Below are 15,301 nucleotides of genomic sequence, written 5' to 3' on the forward strand. Positions count from 1 at the left end.
TGGAGCGTACGCTGTTTGATCCATTCGCGACGAAGGAAAGAAGCTCTCTTCTAGCTCTAGTGCGGTGTCTTTCGCTGGTTAACATCAAGCTAAAACTATGGGCTCCATGCATTATTTTACTAGGGTATTTAATGTAAGCGACCATTTGACGCCACACGTACTAGCACAGACAAACGGTAAGATCGGCGTCTTTGAAACAGGAGTTCTCTCTCTCTTCCCCTCTCCATTCGATCGATCGAATAAGAGGCGCCGTCCCGCCACGCCCGGGCCTGCCACTGCCGCTGGGTAGCTGCCGAGCTTCCGCCGTGCGCCATCGCGATCGATCTGTTCCTTAGGTAATCCCTCGCAGTGTAGCTACAGTGGCGAGAATGCGAGGGATTTAGCTTGCGTCCAGCTGCTGCCCACACGGCATTTCGCGATCCGGGCGGGAGCGTGGAGATTTCGGCAGGAAATGTAGGTAGGGATTGCGATCCGGCCTGAATCGGTGGGTCTGGGGTTGGGGATAGAGGGGGATTATGGCGAATGGCGCGCCCCTGGCGTCGCCGGGCTCGTCCGGGAGGAGGCTTAGCAGGACGTATACGAATGGGATGTTCTCCGGCGAGGTTCTCGACAGTGAGGTGGTTCCTTCGTCGCTTGCCCCCATTGCTACCATTCTCCGGGTCGCCAACGAGATAGAGCCAGAGCGGCCGCGCGTTGCTTATCTGTGTATGTCCATGATCTCGAGTTTTTTTTTTCGTTTCTTATGGGTGTTTTTTTTTAATCTTCCAGGTCGATTCTATGCGTTTGAGAAGGCGCATCGTCTTGATCCTACGTCTAGTGGGCGAGGCGTTCGGCAGTTCAAGACAGCTCTTTTGCAACGCCTTGAGAAGGTCTGAAAAAATCATAAAAATGCCAAAGACAACTCTGTAACTTTTGTTTGACAGGATAACGAGAGGTCGATCAGAAGCAGAGTGAAGCGCAGTGATGCACGAGAGATTCAGAGCTTTTACCAGCAGTACTATGAGCAGTATGTCAAGGCTCTGGATGGCGCTGAACACGCAGACAGGTATTCTTCGAATTTTTCTCTTGTCGTTTCCTTCTAACAACATGACGCACTGTTTGTGTTATGTCAGAGCCCAACTTGCAAAGGCTTATCAGACCGCAGGAGTCCTCTTCGAGGTTCTTTGTGCTGTCAACAAGACTGAAGAAGTTGCCCCTGAGGTATTGCTTAAGACAGCACTCTCGTGCAAGTTACGCTAACAGGAAACATATAGATTATTGCAATGGGTCGAGACATCAAGGAGAAGAAGGAAATATACGTTCCGTATAATATTCTCCCGCTTGACGTTGCAGGCTCGTCACAAGCAATAATGCAGCTTCCAGAGGTGCACTTTCGCTTTTGTTTGGCACTGTCTTGGAAGTTTTGTTTATTCATTTTGTTTTCAGATCAAAGCCGCAGTCGATGCGTTGAGAAATATTCGCGGGCTACCATGGTCAGCTGCAACCAAACAGTCAAATAAAGATGTTATTGATTGGTTGAAGGAGAAGTTCGGCTTTCAGGTTCTATCATCTCCTTGCAGATCATAATGTAGGTGTTGACGCTCATCTTCCACAGAAAGATAACGTCTCCAACCAGAGGGAGCACCTGATTTTACTCCTTGCTAACGTTCATACGCGCATACAATCAAAGACTGAAACTATCAATAAGGTCCGATATCTTAAGCACCTTTTGAATTGCACATTTAACAGCGATTTTGCAGCTAGAAGACCAGGCCATCAATGAGGTCATGCGCAAACTTTTTAAAAACTACAAGAGCTGGTGCAAGTTTCTGGGACGCAAAAGTAGTCTTACGTGGGTTTACTTTCTCCTTTTTTTTTCTTGACAACTATAATAATGTGCAGTCTTCCGGATATTCAACAAGACATCCAGCAACGCAAACTCCTATACATGGGGTTGTATCTTCTAATCTGGGGAGAAGCAGCTAATCTTCGTTTCATGCCTGAATGCCTCTGCTACATATTTCATAATGTAAGTGAACTGAAGCAATTTGGATGCGATGATGATAAATGATGGTCTGTAGATGGCTCTAGAGCTTCACGGGATGCTGGCTGGTAACGTGAGTTTCGTGACTGGTGAGAACATTAAACCTGCATATGGTGGTGAGGAAGAATCCTTTCTTCGCAAGGTTGTGACGCCGATATATGAGATCATTCAAAAGGTCTGCTAGTACTTTTATATGTAATTGAAATTACCTCTGTATTTATCTCTAGGAAGCTGCGAGCAATGAATGTGGTACAGCGACCCATTCATCCTGGCGAAACTATGACGACCTGAACGAATATTTCTGGTCAGATGATTTTTCTTTTTTTTTCCAAAGGTTGACAGTCTTGTAAGGCAGGTCCGACCACTGTTTTCGCTTGGGATGGCCCATGCGCGCCGATTCGGACTTTTTCGTTCCGCCTTTGACAACAACACCATTTCAGGTGTGTTGTGATACTTATTCTGCGATGCTTCATAGAGATTTATGCAGACAATCTCCAAGAAGCCGGTTACGAGGAAGCTAAACAAAATCGGATTCGTAGAAATACGTTCCTTTTGGCATATATTCAGGAGCTTTGACAGAATGTGGACGTTTTATATCTTATGCCTTCAGGTATTGTGCTTTACTTTCAGCTTTGGCAGCTAGAAGGCGAGTCTCTACAGGCAATGATCATTTTGGCTTGGAGCAAAACAAATTCGCCATCTGACATATTTGAAGACAAGATGCTTAAAAAGCTTTCGAGTATTTTCATAACGGCCTCAATTCTTCGTCTTCTGCAGAGTAAGACTTGGCCTAACGCATGAAACGTAAAATAATTCATCTGTGCAGGCGTTCTCGATATTGCTTTTACCTTTAAGGCCTCTCGAAACATGCGATTTACGGGAATGCTGAGGCTCGTCCTTAAGTTCGCTATATCTTTAGCCTGGGTGATTACTCTTTCCACATTATATGCTCATTCGTGGGAGCCAAACGGATTGATGAAATCTGTAAAGAACTGGCTTGGACAAAACTGGAGGAATCCATCGCTATATACTGCTGCTTTGGTTTTGTATCTTCTGCCAAATTTTCTGGGAGCAGCCTTTTTTGTCTTTCCATTGTTGCGAAGATGGATAGAAAATTCTAACTGGCGGATAGTTCGCTTAATGCTGTGGTGGTCACAGGTAAGCTGCTGCTTTCTCGTTTTTGTAGCTGATTGACACCTGATCTAGGTCCCACTGTATGTTGGTCGAGGAATGCATGAAGACCAGTTTACATTGTTCAAGTAAGTACGAATCATCGCCGACATAAAACTTAAGCTCTTTTGTTGCCAGGTATACAATGTTTTGGATACTGCTCGTTATTAGCAAACTTCTGTTTAGTTACTACGTTCAGGTAATTTAGATAGACTACATCTTGTTTACTGGGAAGATGTCCATGCAGATCAAGCCTCTGGTGGAGCCCACGAAGCGGATCATGGGAGTGAGACAAATAGTATACACTTGGCATGAACTGTTTCCGAACGGTACGCAGCTTTGTGCTCCATTTTGGCTCTAACAATGTACACCGCAGCGAAAAAAAATATTGCCGCTGTTCTTTCATTGTGGTCTCCTGTTATTCTGGTAAGCCGGCGACTTTTGTTATCAGAGTAACTTAATGCTCGCAACAGATATACTTCATGGACACACAAATTTGGTATGCTATATACTCGACGTTGTTTGGTGGGATTTTGGGCGCTTTCAGGCGACTTGGGGAGGTGTGAACATTACAGCTTTTAATTTTGTACGGCGATGAAGGCTCCTTGATTTTTCAGATTCGAACGCTGGGCATGTTGAGATCGAGGTTCCGTTCGTTACCTGGAACTTTCAACGAGAATCTAATTCCCGTTGATAAAGCGCCTCGAAAGGGATTTTCTTTCTCTCGAAAATTTGAACAGGTTCCAAATCATTTTGTTGTATGACTTGGCATTACAACATTTACGTTGCAGAATACAGGGAAGGACAGGAAACAAGCTGCAAGATTTTCTCAGCTTTGGAATGAAGTCATCACTAGTTTTCGTGAAGAGGACCTTATCAACAACAGGCAAGTGCGCTGTGTTCCTGAAAGTTCTCTAACTTGAGACTGTTTACAGGGAAATGAACTTGATGCTTGTTCCATATTCATCGGATCCTAATCTTTCGATTGTGCAATGGCCACCATTCTTATTGGCTAGTAAGGTATAATCAACTGCACAATTTGGCTAGGACTAATACTCGTTTCCAGATTCCTGTTGCATTGCAAATGGCTGCAGAATATCGCGGAAAAGACAATATAGATCTCTGGCGCAAAATCAAGGCCGATGACTACAGGCATTGCGCTGTTGAGGAATGTTATGAAGCCTTCAAAGCCGTCATTAAAACAATTATTAGAAATGAACCGGACAAGCGGTACTATCTCCAGTTAATTCTATTTTCGGTTGCTAATACATCATTTCAGAATTATTGAAGATATAATACGCACTGTCGAGCGGGACATCCAAGCCAATACATTTCTGCATCATTTCAAATTAAGCGCTCTGCCTTCACTTGCTTCAAAATTTGTGAGGCTGGTGGAGCTTCTGGTAACATGCTGTTTTTTCTTCACGGTTTTTTGTTCAAAATCACTTTCTGTGTCAGGCTCGTCCGGATCCAAACGCCCGGGATACGGTCATCTTACTCCTGCAAGATATGTATGAAGTTGTCACAAAAGACATGATGGTCGAAGAAGTGGAACTTAAAAATACCAAGCACTCAAATTCCACAAATCAGCTATTCGACTCTGTTCTTTATCCACCCCCCGCTACAGACGCGTGGTTTGAGCAAGTAATTTTGTTTTTCCTTACTCTTGTGCTGTCTAACCGTATAAGTTGTATCTACAGGTCAATAGACTTCATTTGCTTTTGACTGTAAAAGAGTCTGCTATGGATGTCCCCGTGAACCTAGAAGCCCGCCGACGTATTGCGTTCTTCACAAATTCGTTATTCATGGATATGCCACGTGCTCCTCGAGTCAGGAAAATGCTACCGTTCAGGTTTGCTAGTTTGTCCAAATGAAGTTTCTCGTGGTTTATACTTGTTTCTGGTTTACAGCGTGCTCACTCCGTACTACAGTGAAGACATTGTTTTTACCAAGGAGCAGCTTCATCTAGAGAACGAAGACGGTGTTTCTATACTTTTCTACCTTCAAAAGATATATCCAGGCAAGCGAGTTGTATTCACTTTTGGCTGGTATACTGATCAAGGAAAATAATTTGCAGACGAATGGGATAACTTTTTGGAGAGAATCGCATGTAAGTCGGATGCTGATGCGTGGGGGAACGAGGAGTTCGAAATGCAGCTTCGTCATTGGGCATCATTTAGGGGGCAAACTCTTCTAAGAACTGGTATGCTGCTTGTTTTTTATTATGGCTTTTAATGCACGACAAATATTTGCAGTAAGGGGAATGATGTACTACCGAAGAGCACTCGAACTACAAGCGTTTCTTGACATGGCATCTGACGACGGTAAGAACTTCCTCTTCCAAATTGTAGTTAATATTTCTTGATTGCTTGCAGAGATATTGGAAGGCTACAAAGTGATTGGTTGCTCTTCAAAGGAAACGAAAAAGAGTCAAAGATCTGTATGGGCGCAGTTGCAAGCTGTCGCCGACATGAAGTTCACATACGTTGCTACTTGTCAGATTTATGGACTTCAAAAGCGCTCAGGTGATCAGCGAGCAACAGATATATTGAACCTTATGCTGAAGTAAGAAGTTTTTAATTTATGATCTCACATGTAAGATAACCTTGCTTGCTCGAAATGTAGGCATCCATCACTTCGCGTTGCATATATTGATGAAGTTGAGGAGACGCAGAAAGACAATAAAAGCAAGAAAGTATACTACTCTGTCTTGGTAAAGGCTGTCGACGGGCTTGATCAGGTACGCGGACTTGGACTCCTCTTGTTTGTCATCTGCTCATGTATTGTGGCTCTCAGGAAATATACAGGATAAAGTTACCAGGTCCAGCTAAACTAGGGGAGGGAAAACCGGAAAATCAAAATCATGCAATTATTTTTACGCGAGGCGAGGCTCTTCAGACGATTGATATGAACCAGGTAAGGTCAAATTATTAAAACCAGATGTTTAATCTTTTTGGTTTAGGATAACTACTTGGAGGAAGCATTCAAGATGCGAAATCTTTTGGAAGAATTTCATGAAGATCACGGGGTGAGGCCTCCTAGTATTCTTGGTGTGAGGGAACATATTTTTACGGGAAGGTAACTGATCTGATTCAAAATTGTCTGGTTCTGAGTCATTGCTATCAGTGTTTCTTCCCTGGCGTGGTTTATGTCGAACCAAGAAACAAGTTTTGTCACGATCGGGCAGCGGGTGCTTGCAAATCCATTAAAGTAAGTCCATTAACAGCAGAATCTTCTGTATTAATATGTTTTTTTTTGTCTTTCAGGGTGCGGTTCCATTACGGACATCCAGATGTATTCGACAGACTCTTTCACATAACAAGAGGTGGCATCAGCAAAGCTTCAAAAGTTATCAATCTGAGCGAAGATATTTTTGCTGGTAAACTTAATGTTCTAAGGTTACATCACTAGATAAGTGAGTACTGCAGGGTTCAATTCAACTTTGCGACGAGGAAATGTAACACATCACGAATACATACAGGTCGGGAAGGGCCGTGATGTTGGACTGAACCAAATAACACTTTTTGAGGCAAAAGTAGCAAACGGGAATGGTGAACAGACTTTGAGTAGAGATATCTATCGACTCGGCCATCGTTTTGATTTTTTCCGCATGATGTCCTGCTATTTTACAACAGTTGGTTTCTACGTCAACGCCCTGGTATGAAACTGGTTTGTTCTGCTTCCATCATTCTAAAGATACTTTGTGCAGATCGTGGTGCTCACAGTCTATGTTTTTCTCTACGGACGGCTGTATCTATCATTAAGTGGCATGGAGAAGTCGCTGTTAAAAGTTGCAAACATGAAGAAAGACGTGAGCCTGCAAGCTGCCTTGGCCTCCCAATCGTTGGTTCAGCTTGGATTATTGATGGCACTTCCAATGATCATGGAGATCGGTCTTGAGAGGGGCTTTCGTACAGCAATCAGCGACTTCATCATAATGCAGCTTCAACTGGCTTCCGTTTTCTTTACCTTTTCTCTCGGCACCAAGGTTCACTATTTCGGTAGAACGATACTGCACGGAGGGGCAAAGTACAGAGCTACCGGCCGAGGCTTCGTCGTTCGTCATGAAAGATTTGCTGAGAATTATCGGTTATATTCGAGAAGCCACTTCACCAAAGCGTTGGAACTCATGATCCTGCTGATTGTCTACGTGGCTTATGGTTCGTCCGGGAATGGTGCGGTCGCTTATATGTTCATCACGGCTTCTATGTGGTTCCTGGTGGTCACCTGGCTATTCGCTCCCTTTCTGTTCAATCCGTCGGGTTTCGAGTGGCAAAAGATCGTGGAAGACTGGGACGACTGGAACAGGTGGATTGCTAACTCGGGAGGAATAGGAATTGCCGCGGTGAAGAGCTGGCAGTCCTGGTGGGACGAGGAGCATTCCTATCTCAACCACACAGGCTTGCGTGGTAGAATCATGGAATCTCTCTTGGCGATACGCTTCTTTCTGTATCAGTATGGCCTCGTCTACCACCTCAACATCACCAGCGGTCACAAGAACATTCTGGTAAGTCCATTCTGTTGATGCTTATTTTATAGCGTTGCGTGTCTGCTTGCAGATATACGCTCTGTCGTGGCTTGTGATAATCGGCATTTTGATCGTTTTAAAGGTAACCAGCGAGTATTCTTTCGATACAAGAAACTTATGCCATTTTGTAATTTTTTGTAGATCGTGTCGATGGGACGAAGACGCTTCAGTGGTGACTTCCAACTCATGTTCCGGCTCTTAAAGGGGATGCTCTTCATGGGATTTGTTTCGATAATCATCATACTCTTCGTGGTGGTTGGCCTGACGGTCGGAGATCTCTTCGTCACGCTACTCGCGTTCCTCCCAACTGGTTGGGCCCTCTTGCAGGTAAAGCTATCGACACCAGACTCTTCCTCTTTTCCTTACCAAACTTCCACCTGCAAACTGGCAGCCTTTTTCTTACTGACGCTTTGATTAACTCCCACTTTTGCTTTTGTTCTCCGCAGATAGGAATGGCGTGCCGGCCACTGGTGGAATCGATGGGCTTCTGGGGCTCCGTCAGGGCCCTGGCACGGAGCTATGAGTTCTTCATGGGGCTGCTCATCTTCACGCCCGTTGCGATCCTGGCGTGGTTCCCATTCGTGTCCGAGTTCCAGACGCGGCTACTCTTCAACCAGGCCTTTAGCCGCGGCCTCCAAATCTCTCGGATCCTTGCGGGCCGGAAGAAACTCGGTGAATGAAAGATCGACCATATGACCATGCAAGGAAAGATGTCACAGGTCCTCTCGTTTTGCAGTTTTGTACAAAACGGAACTTTACGACGAATATGATCACTAACAGACACACACATTTTGTACGAGTCTAGAAACAAAGTCAATGTGATCTACTTCTGAAACAAAGTTAATGTGATCTGCTCGTCTTAGTTTCGTCACCTTTTATCGAGGAGATGGCATGTCAGGATGGCGTCCAGGGTTGAGACCTCTGCCATGGGACCGTCCTCTCCGGGCACCACGACCAGCCCGATGCTTTGCAGGACCCTCACGTTGGGCTGCGTCACGTAGTTCGCCCAGTGGAACCGGTGCACAAAGAGGACCTTGGAAGGGTCCCAGGCGCGGACGATGAGCGTGAGCAAATTGTTGCACAGTTCTATCATGGTAGCATTGTGTTAGTAACAAACAGTGAAGATGGTGCCTTTGTTTCACCTTGGCCATGGAATGAGGTGACAGTGGCGATGAGCATGGCATCGGCCCGCTGCCGGAGATCTTCACCTCGGCCCAGCAACACAGGCTATGCGCCAGCGCCGCAACCTTGATCGCCCCAACGCTGCCGGTAACCCCCAGGAGAACTCTGGGGGCCATTTTCAAAGCTCCACCCAAGCGTCTCACATAGAAATAAAACTGGGCGAGGAGATGAAGCGTTATGGTTGGAGGGAGCTTCACAACATGTGATCATTTTATCAAAGATGTACACTTTTGAGACAAAAAAATTTCTGGTATAATGAATGTAACTGGCCAAAATATACACACACACAGCGAGTAAACAAGACGGCTTGCCTCGTTTTCCTTGTTTCTCTTCCATCCCTGCTTGTAAGTAAGAAAAGAAAAAAAAAAAAAGAATCCGATTCCTTCCTCGCTCCTAGAAACTTTCTCCACTCACGCCACTTTTATCCGGGACCCCGCCTCCGCCACCTTGTTCTTCCTCTTGGACAGCAGATCTAGAACTTGCCACGTCGCGTCGCCACGAACGAGCGGCTGGTTGTATACCAACGCCTGGCGCACCTCGTCTCTCCAGAGATTGGCCTGGATCATGGACACATTGGTGGCCGCCACCTTGCTCAGGATCCTGTCCAGCTTGTGCACGTCCCTCTCCGCCACCGTGACCGAGATCTTCCTCCAGTCGATGACGTGCGAGTAGGGGAGCTGGATGTTGTCCGCGATGATCACCGGGATGCAGCCCTGGATCACCGACTCCACGATGCGCGGGCTCCACGGCGCCCACCCCAGCGGGCACAGGCAGAACACCGAGCGCAGCATCTCCGCCTTGTAGTTGTCGGACCTCTTGCGCTTTATGAAGAAGCGCCGGTCGTGCGAGAAGCGTCGCCAGATTGTGGTTCTCACGCCCCTGCATTAAAATCACCCACGACAAAGTTGGTTTTCAGTCCGGACAGTGAAAGACAAGAGGAAAAAAGTACCTGCTGTACATGTGGCCGCTAACGTTCTTGGGGTGGATCTCCATCTTGCCCCTGAAAAACGCCAGGATCTTGCGGCGCTGGCCCCTGGGATCGGGCAACTTCTTGGCTGGAACCACGTAGGGAGGTATCTGGATGTGGTCCACATTCTGGCAGGGGTGCTTGTTCTTTTCCCCGAAAGTTTGCAGGATGATGGAGTTTCTCAAGAACTGTGGGATGCCCATTGCGACCGCTAAATCCTCCTGAGAAAACCACATTGGAAAGAGTCATGCATGCATGCGAAGGAGCCAAAACTTATCAAGCCGTGATCCAGAAACGTACCATTGCATGGAAGCATGCCCCGAAGTCGTGGGTGGCAACAAAGACGTGGTCTCGGCCTTGATGGCGATCCCAGAAAGGCATGTTACGTGAAACCAAGCCCACTGCTGCCTGGAGAATGTCCGACGCGTGAAACAGCGTCGGGAACCCGGATCTGCTGGTGAAATTGCACGAGACGTACACGGGCATGAAGAAAAAGTCCGCCTCGTCCGGATCCAAGGTTCGCACGGGACTGCGCAGCAAATTCTGGTGAATGGCAACCTCGGCAGCGAAAAGATGGCTGCTACACCGGCTATCGACAAGCCAGTCGGTGTTGTAGCTGGAGGGAAGATCGTAGATATACACCTTGATGTTGGAAGATAGACCTAGAGGACCACCTGGAGGAGAAATCCATAAGCAAGAGAACGCAAAAGAAGAAAATGCCCAAGTACCTTGATCGAGAATTGGGGATTTAGATCTTTGCAAAAACACCGTGGGACGTTCTTCGATTACTGCCTTGGAAGCCGACCATGGACGAGTCGAGACGAATCGCTCCCTGGAAGGCCCACCGTCTATCGCCATCTCCGGTGATTCATCGAGCCTATCGGATGCTCCAAGCATCCATGCGAAGGGCGACGTGGTAACCGCGAAGGCGAGCAAGGATAGCACCAGGACTGCCTCGGCAAATCGGAGGCAGAGCCTGGATGTTCCAGAAATCCCATGCCTGGCGCCGGCAGCTCGGCTGGTTTCCTGCGAATTCTTCCTGGCAGCCCCTTTTGCGGTGATCCTCATGGGGCAGACTCGATGTGTCCGCTGCTGGGGGTGCGAAACCTTGGACGCATTTGCCTCGCCGCGCTCCACCAGATCATCGATCCGCCGCAGCACAGCCCGACGATTTCTACGGCGATCCGGTGGCGACGCGAAATATTCTCACCCGCGGATCGAAATATTTGCCGCGGAAGTCCAAGACCGATCGTTATCAGATCCTGCTGAAAAGAAGGAAATCGGGATCGAGAGGAGGAGAAAGAGGAGAAAGAAGCGATGCTCCACAGCGAGAAATCGCGAATCGATGACGGCGATCGAGGACTCAGAGGAAGCGCTCGCGAAAACTTGGCGCAATTCCTCCCTGCTTGGATCAGATCGAGCTCCAGTAGCAGCGATCGAGAGGGCAAGAAATGGCGGGCGCCGGGCAGGCGGACTCGCTATGGAGCCGCCGCCGATAGAAAGAAAGAGTAAAACCACAAACGCGAAAGCGTGCGTGGGGGATTTTTCCTCCTCCCCGGTTAAAATATTCCACCCTCCCCCGGTTAAGAACCGTTTTACCACACCCATTACGTACAAAATAATGTGGTCCACATTTGTTGGTTTGTACTTGGGCCAGTGGCTCCCTGGCTATGAAAACTGTGCGTGTCATTATAGTAAGCAGGGCGCCAGCGAGGATATTGCTGGACCCCTCCATGGGATTATCCGCCAAAAATCTTCATACCATACCAAACCATTAGCGGCTAATTATTCCTCGCGAACGAGAACGCGGGGATTGGAATATGCCCCTGGAGAAGCATTGAACCACACCAAACAAACGCAATTACACCTTTCTCGCATTCTTACAATTTCGCGACAACGACATAAGATTAAACTATGGGTGGGTGCGTGTTTATTTAGAATTAGGATAGATATGGGCTTTGTATTCTTCCCTCAAACAAACCCCTCTATCTTCCAAAACGATCGATCGTGGATCGAGCATTGGATGCTCGCTGGGCTTTTCTCCATTCTTTAGCTCAAAAATGGACGTCAATTTTCGCGGTAAACATCTCAACTACCACGTAGGACGCCTGGCACTGCCATCCTGGCAGGATCGTCCGACGTGTCGGCCTGTCACTCGTCACGGGTGGCTCTGGTCCATCCCTCTACTCTCGTGACCCCTGCCACGCAGACGACACCATCATTCTCTAGCCTGCATTTTGACATCAAGATTTACCTTCCACTCTTTTTTACCTTGTACGGGAGTGGGTAAAAGTCGCTCTAGCTTTTCTCCAGGGAACCTGTAAGGAATCTTTGAAGCATAGAAAAGCTTTGGGTGGAATCATCACGCATTCCCCAAATCCTAAAGTAGTATAAGTTGACATAAAGGTTTTGATTGCACAGGCAGCAAGCCCAGGCACCCACAAAATTAAATCATAAAAAATCATAGATTTCTCAAAGACAACACAAAAATCAAACCCAAAGCACAACATATCAGATTGACCGGAATAAAACCATCTAAGTATTGTTTAGTGCAAAAGAGCGGGTCTCTTTCCAATAATTAATATCCATAAAACCAAATCATGTTGGTCATACTCAACCTCATCCACTGCCATATTTTTTTATTGATGTTTTTGCTCAAGGTACCTGGATTAAAAAGCCTGAAGCTCTTGCTGCCAGATTCGAACCCGGCATGAACCTTATCATTGTCTGGACTCGATTCTAAAAAGATTCCACACCCGTGCAAGCATATTACCTGAGTTATGCATCGAAAGGATCAATCGAAAAGAAAAAGATGGTAGGAAACACAATAATATGAAAATAGTTGATGATACGATTGGAGTTTCCAAACTCCTGTGATCATTTGCTCATACACGCGACCATCTCGCTCAATGCATTCTTATCTTTGGCCAAAGAGATCAATGAGTTCTCTTTTTCCTTTCTCTTCTTGTTCTCGCTGGCTGGAAGTTGTGCTTTAGAAAGTTTTGATTAGAAGAGAACTCAAGGTTATAAAAACAATGGGCGGATTTGCCAGAACTTACGGCCTTGTCAATTGTTCTTTGAGTTTGTGGTCGCACAGAACTGGAGGGAAGTTTGAGTGTCCGAGCTTCCCAGGCAGTTGTATGGATCCTCAGCCCCATACCACTCTCCCATGGCGTTCCAGCAGAAGGACGACGTAGTGGACAAGTCATTAGAACCGGAAAGCGTAAGACTTACATCCTGCAGGAAAATATTCTGGCAAGGGACGGTGTCGCTGCACGCAAGGTACACTGAGAAATCTGTCCGAGACGTGCCGCGGATGTTCTTGAAATAAACGTCGTGAACTTGCACCGCATCTGTCTGGAGCATCGTCAATTTCGGATCAAAACGCTCAGAGTTTCTTTAACCGAGAAACAGAAACCTGGTTCTCGCAAGGAAGCACACTGTCGCAGTAGAACTGGTTTATAATGACTGGAAATGCAACGTCATTCATTGTCACACTCTCGAAATGAACGTCACGAACCACCCCTGTACCGCCCTGGAAGCAAAAAAGAAGATCAGTCTAGCCAGCCTAGAAAAGATTGAAAGAGAAATATGTCACGCCTGCCATGTCTTAATCCTCAAGCCGTTTTGGGCTCCATTTATGACAAGGTCCTTGACATAAACACCAGCAACGCAAGCCCAGGAGTCATATTTTCCAAGGCCACCTATACTGCACAAGAAAAATATGAGAAAACTTCCGTGGAGATCACGGGATCAGGAAAAACCCCACCTCACACCGTGGCCCGGACCACAAGTCACTCTCTCGATATAAATGTTATACGAGCCTGTTTGTATGGAGATGCAATCGTCCCCTGGAAAACCCACCACTTTGTCAACACCGAGAAAACTTCGAGCGATTACCTGTGCCGATGAGAGTGTCCTGGAGATAAACGTTTTCCGAGCGGACAATATGTATACCATCTGTGTTGGGACTGTCGCTGGGAGCAACAACTTGTAGTCCTGTCATGTAGACCTCGTTGCAGCTTTCCACTGAGAGATGGAATTCCTGGCTGTCTTTCAAGGTCAAGTAGGAGATCTCCACGGCACTGCTGCGTCTCAGCAATACGGACTGCGAGCTGAGAGAGATACATTAGCGTTGAATGAGAGAAAAAAAAGCACCGACTCAAGGATATAGAAGTTTCAAAGCGATCCCATGCTTGTTCTTTTTGTTTAGTTCTGAAAGTTCGAGAGGCGGACGAGAGGTAACCTACGGTTGGTGATTTCGTTCGGCAATCCTGGCATTAAACATTTCCATCAGCGAAAAAGAGGAAAAGAAGATAAAGCTCACCGCAAAAGGATAGATCTTGCATGAGTAAGCCCACCAAAAGTCACCTCTTCCGTCTATCACACCATAGCCGGTTAGCCTGAAAAGCTGGAGACCACTGAAAACCAGCCAGCCATCAAGGTCTACGTTCCAGTTACTAAGATCATCCCTTGCCATGATTGTTCCATCCACCTAGAAGGAGAAAACAATGTGAGTTCTTGGAAGAAACTATTGTTCTTTCTAGCTATGGAGGGCAAAATACCCGCAAAGTGATATAATCCGCGCAAGGACCCGAGAGCTCCACTGGCCCGATCACAAACGAGTATGTTGCTGGGAACAGCACTGTGGAGGACGGGACGAAGCAAGCAGCTTCCCAGGCGCTCAAAAATGCCTGGACGGTCGAAACAAGGAATTGGAATCGCACAGGTATTTTTCGCTCAAGAACAAGTACCTGGGAGTCGTCCGTCTCGCCATCGCCAAGCGCGCCAAAGGATGTGACATCGAAGACCGGAGGGACGAAAAGGAAGTCGCTATCTTCCAGCGCCGATCCGACGCTCGCGAAGGCGATCGCGATCGCCATTGCGATCGCGCGCATTCCTTGCCCAAAGTATGGGATTATTTTTAGGGTTCTTGGGAGGCAATGCTCCGGACGATCTGGAATGCGCTGTGCCGGGCGATTGCCTGGCTCGGCGTCCGGATCCTCCTCTGCGGCCCAGTGCCGCAGCACATCGCGATCATCATGGACGGCAACAGGCGCTTCGCGGACAGGGCCGGGATCGACAGGAAGAGCGGCCATGGATTTGGCTACGATAGCCTCATCCAGACGCTGGAGCTGTGCTTGGATCTGGGGGTGAGGTACGTAACAGTGTACGCATTCAGCATCGACAACTTCGCGCGATCGCAAGAGGAGGTGAGCGCGCTCATGGAGCTCATGCGTGAGAAGCTGGACCTTCTCGTCTCCAACGAAGGGCTGGCCACCGAGAAAGGGATTCGCGTTGTGTGTTCTTGGAGACTTGACCTTGCTCCCGGAAGATGTAAGAGCTTCCGCGAATCGAGCGATGGCCGCGACCAAGCACAACTCCATAACCGTGCTTAACATATGTGTGGCCTATACATCCACGCAAGAGA

At 47.3% G+C, this 15,301-nt stretch overlaps 4 protein-coding genes and 1 pseudogene across 7 annotated transcripts; 2 read left to right on the plus strand and 3 right to left on the minus strand.

The window, feature by feature from the left end:
- Positions 1–74: 74 nt before the first annotated feature.
- LOC9639331 (callose synthase 5) lies at positions 75–8,588 on the plus strand. The gene is made up of 41 exons (XM_024682576.1): positions 75–705; positions 769–869; positions 924–1,045; positions 1,113–1,200; positions 1,254–1,364; positions 1,426–1,539; positions 1,595–1,687; positions 1,740–1,831; positions 1,882–2,008; positions 2,061–2,198; positions 2,251–2,327; positions 2,379–2,463; positions 2,511–2,633; positions 2,684–2,801; positions 2,850–3,181; positions 3,230–3,282; positions 3,332–3,392; positions 3,441–3,522; positions 3,570–3,619; positions 3,667–3,753; positions 3,811–3,933; positions 3,985–4,079; positions 4,129–4,213; positions 4,260–4,423; positions 4,473–4,596; positions 4,652–4,837; positions 4,894–5,045; positions 5,104–5,213; positions 5,271–5,396; positions 5,449–5,517; positions 5,569–5,758; positions 5,819–5,933; positions 5,990–6,109; positions 6,156–6,271; positions 6,320–6,403; positions 6,460–6,572; positions 6,622–6,851; positions 6,903–7,700; positions 7,753–7,803; positions 7,863–8,048; positions 8,168–8,588. Exons 1-41 carry the CDS (start codon positions 516–518, stop codon positions 8,399–8,401), a joined length of 5,715 nt encoding a protein of 1,904 aa, XP_024538344.1. The 5' UTR covers positions 75–515; the 3' UTR covers positions 8,402–8,588.
- A 551-nt stretch (positions 8,589–9,139) lies between these two features.
- Positions 9,140–11,398, minus strand: LOC9639332 (probable glucuronosyltransferase Os03g0107900). The gene is made up of 4 exons (XM_002977545.2): positions 10,599–11,398; positions 10,171–10,544; positions 9,853–10,091; positions 9,140–9,782 (listed from the first exon to the last, which is right to left on the minus strand). The coding sequence occupies exons 1-4, from the start codon at positions 10,936–10,938 to the stop codon at positions 9,314–9,316; spliced, it is 1,422 nt and encodes a 473-aa protein (XP_002977591.2). The 5' UTR covers positions 10,939–11,398; the 3' UTR covers positions 9,140–9,313.
- A 1,516-nt stretch (positions 11,399–12,914) lies between these two features.
- On the minus strand, positions 12,915–13,456 carry LOC112348967 (probable polygalacturonase At1g80170). The gene is made up of 2 exons (XM_024682442.1): positions 13,289–13,456; positions 12,915–13,227 (listed from the first exon to the last, which is right to left on the minus strand). The coding sequence occupies exons 1-2, from the start codon at positions 13,358–13,360 to the stop codon at positions 12,937–12,939; spliced, it is 363 nt and encodes a 120-aa protein (XP_024538210.1). The 5' UTR covers positions 13,361–13,456; the 3' UTR covers positions 12,915–12,936.
- A 30-nt stretch (positions 13,457–13,486) lies between these two features.
- Positions 13,487–14,775, minus strand: LOC9656129 (polygalacturonase). 4 transcript variants are annotated; one of them, XM_024682439.1, is made up of 7 exons: positions 14,625–14,775; positions 14,436–14,564; positions 14,198–14,365; positions 14,033–14,144; positions 13,771–13,978; positions 13,640–13,721; positions 13,521–13,579 (listed from the first exon to the last, which is right to left on the minus strand). In XM_024682439.1, the coding sequence occupies exons 1-6, from the start codon at positions 14,766–14,768 to the stop codon at positions 13,685–13,687; spliced, it is 798 nt and encodes a 265-aa protein (XP_024538207.1). In that variant the 5' UTR covers positions 14,769–14,775; the 3' UTR covers positions 13,521–13,579; positions 13,640–13,684. The 4 variants fall into 4 exon arrangements, with proteins under 4 accessions (XP_024538206.1, XP_024538207.1, XP_024538205.1 ...); XM_024682438.1 differs by having other exon boundaries at positions 13,487–13,574; positions 13,771–14,144; XM_024682437.1 differs by having other exon boundaries at positions 13,771–14,144.
- Positions 14,776–14,810: 35 nt separating this feature from the next.
- LOC112348917 overlaps positions 14,811–15,301 on the plus strand; it is a 1,044-nt pseudogene continuing 553 nt past the window's right edge.

This window comes from Selaginella moellendorffii, unplaced genomic scaffold (assembly GCF_000143415.4).
Source record: "Selaginella moellendorffii unplaced genomic scaffold, v1.0 SELMOscaffold_34, whole genome shotgun sequence".
Classification (NCBI taxonomy): domain Eukaryota; kingdom Viridiplantae; phylum Streptophyta; class Lycopodiopsida; order Selaginellales; family Selaginellaceae; genus Selaginella; species Selaginella moellendorffii.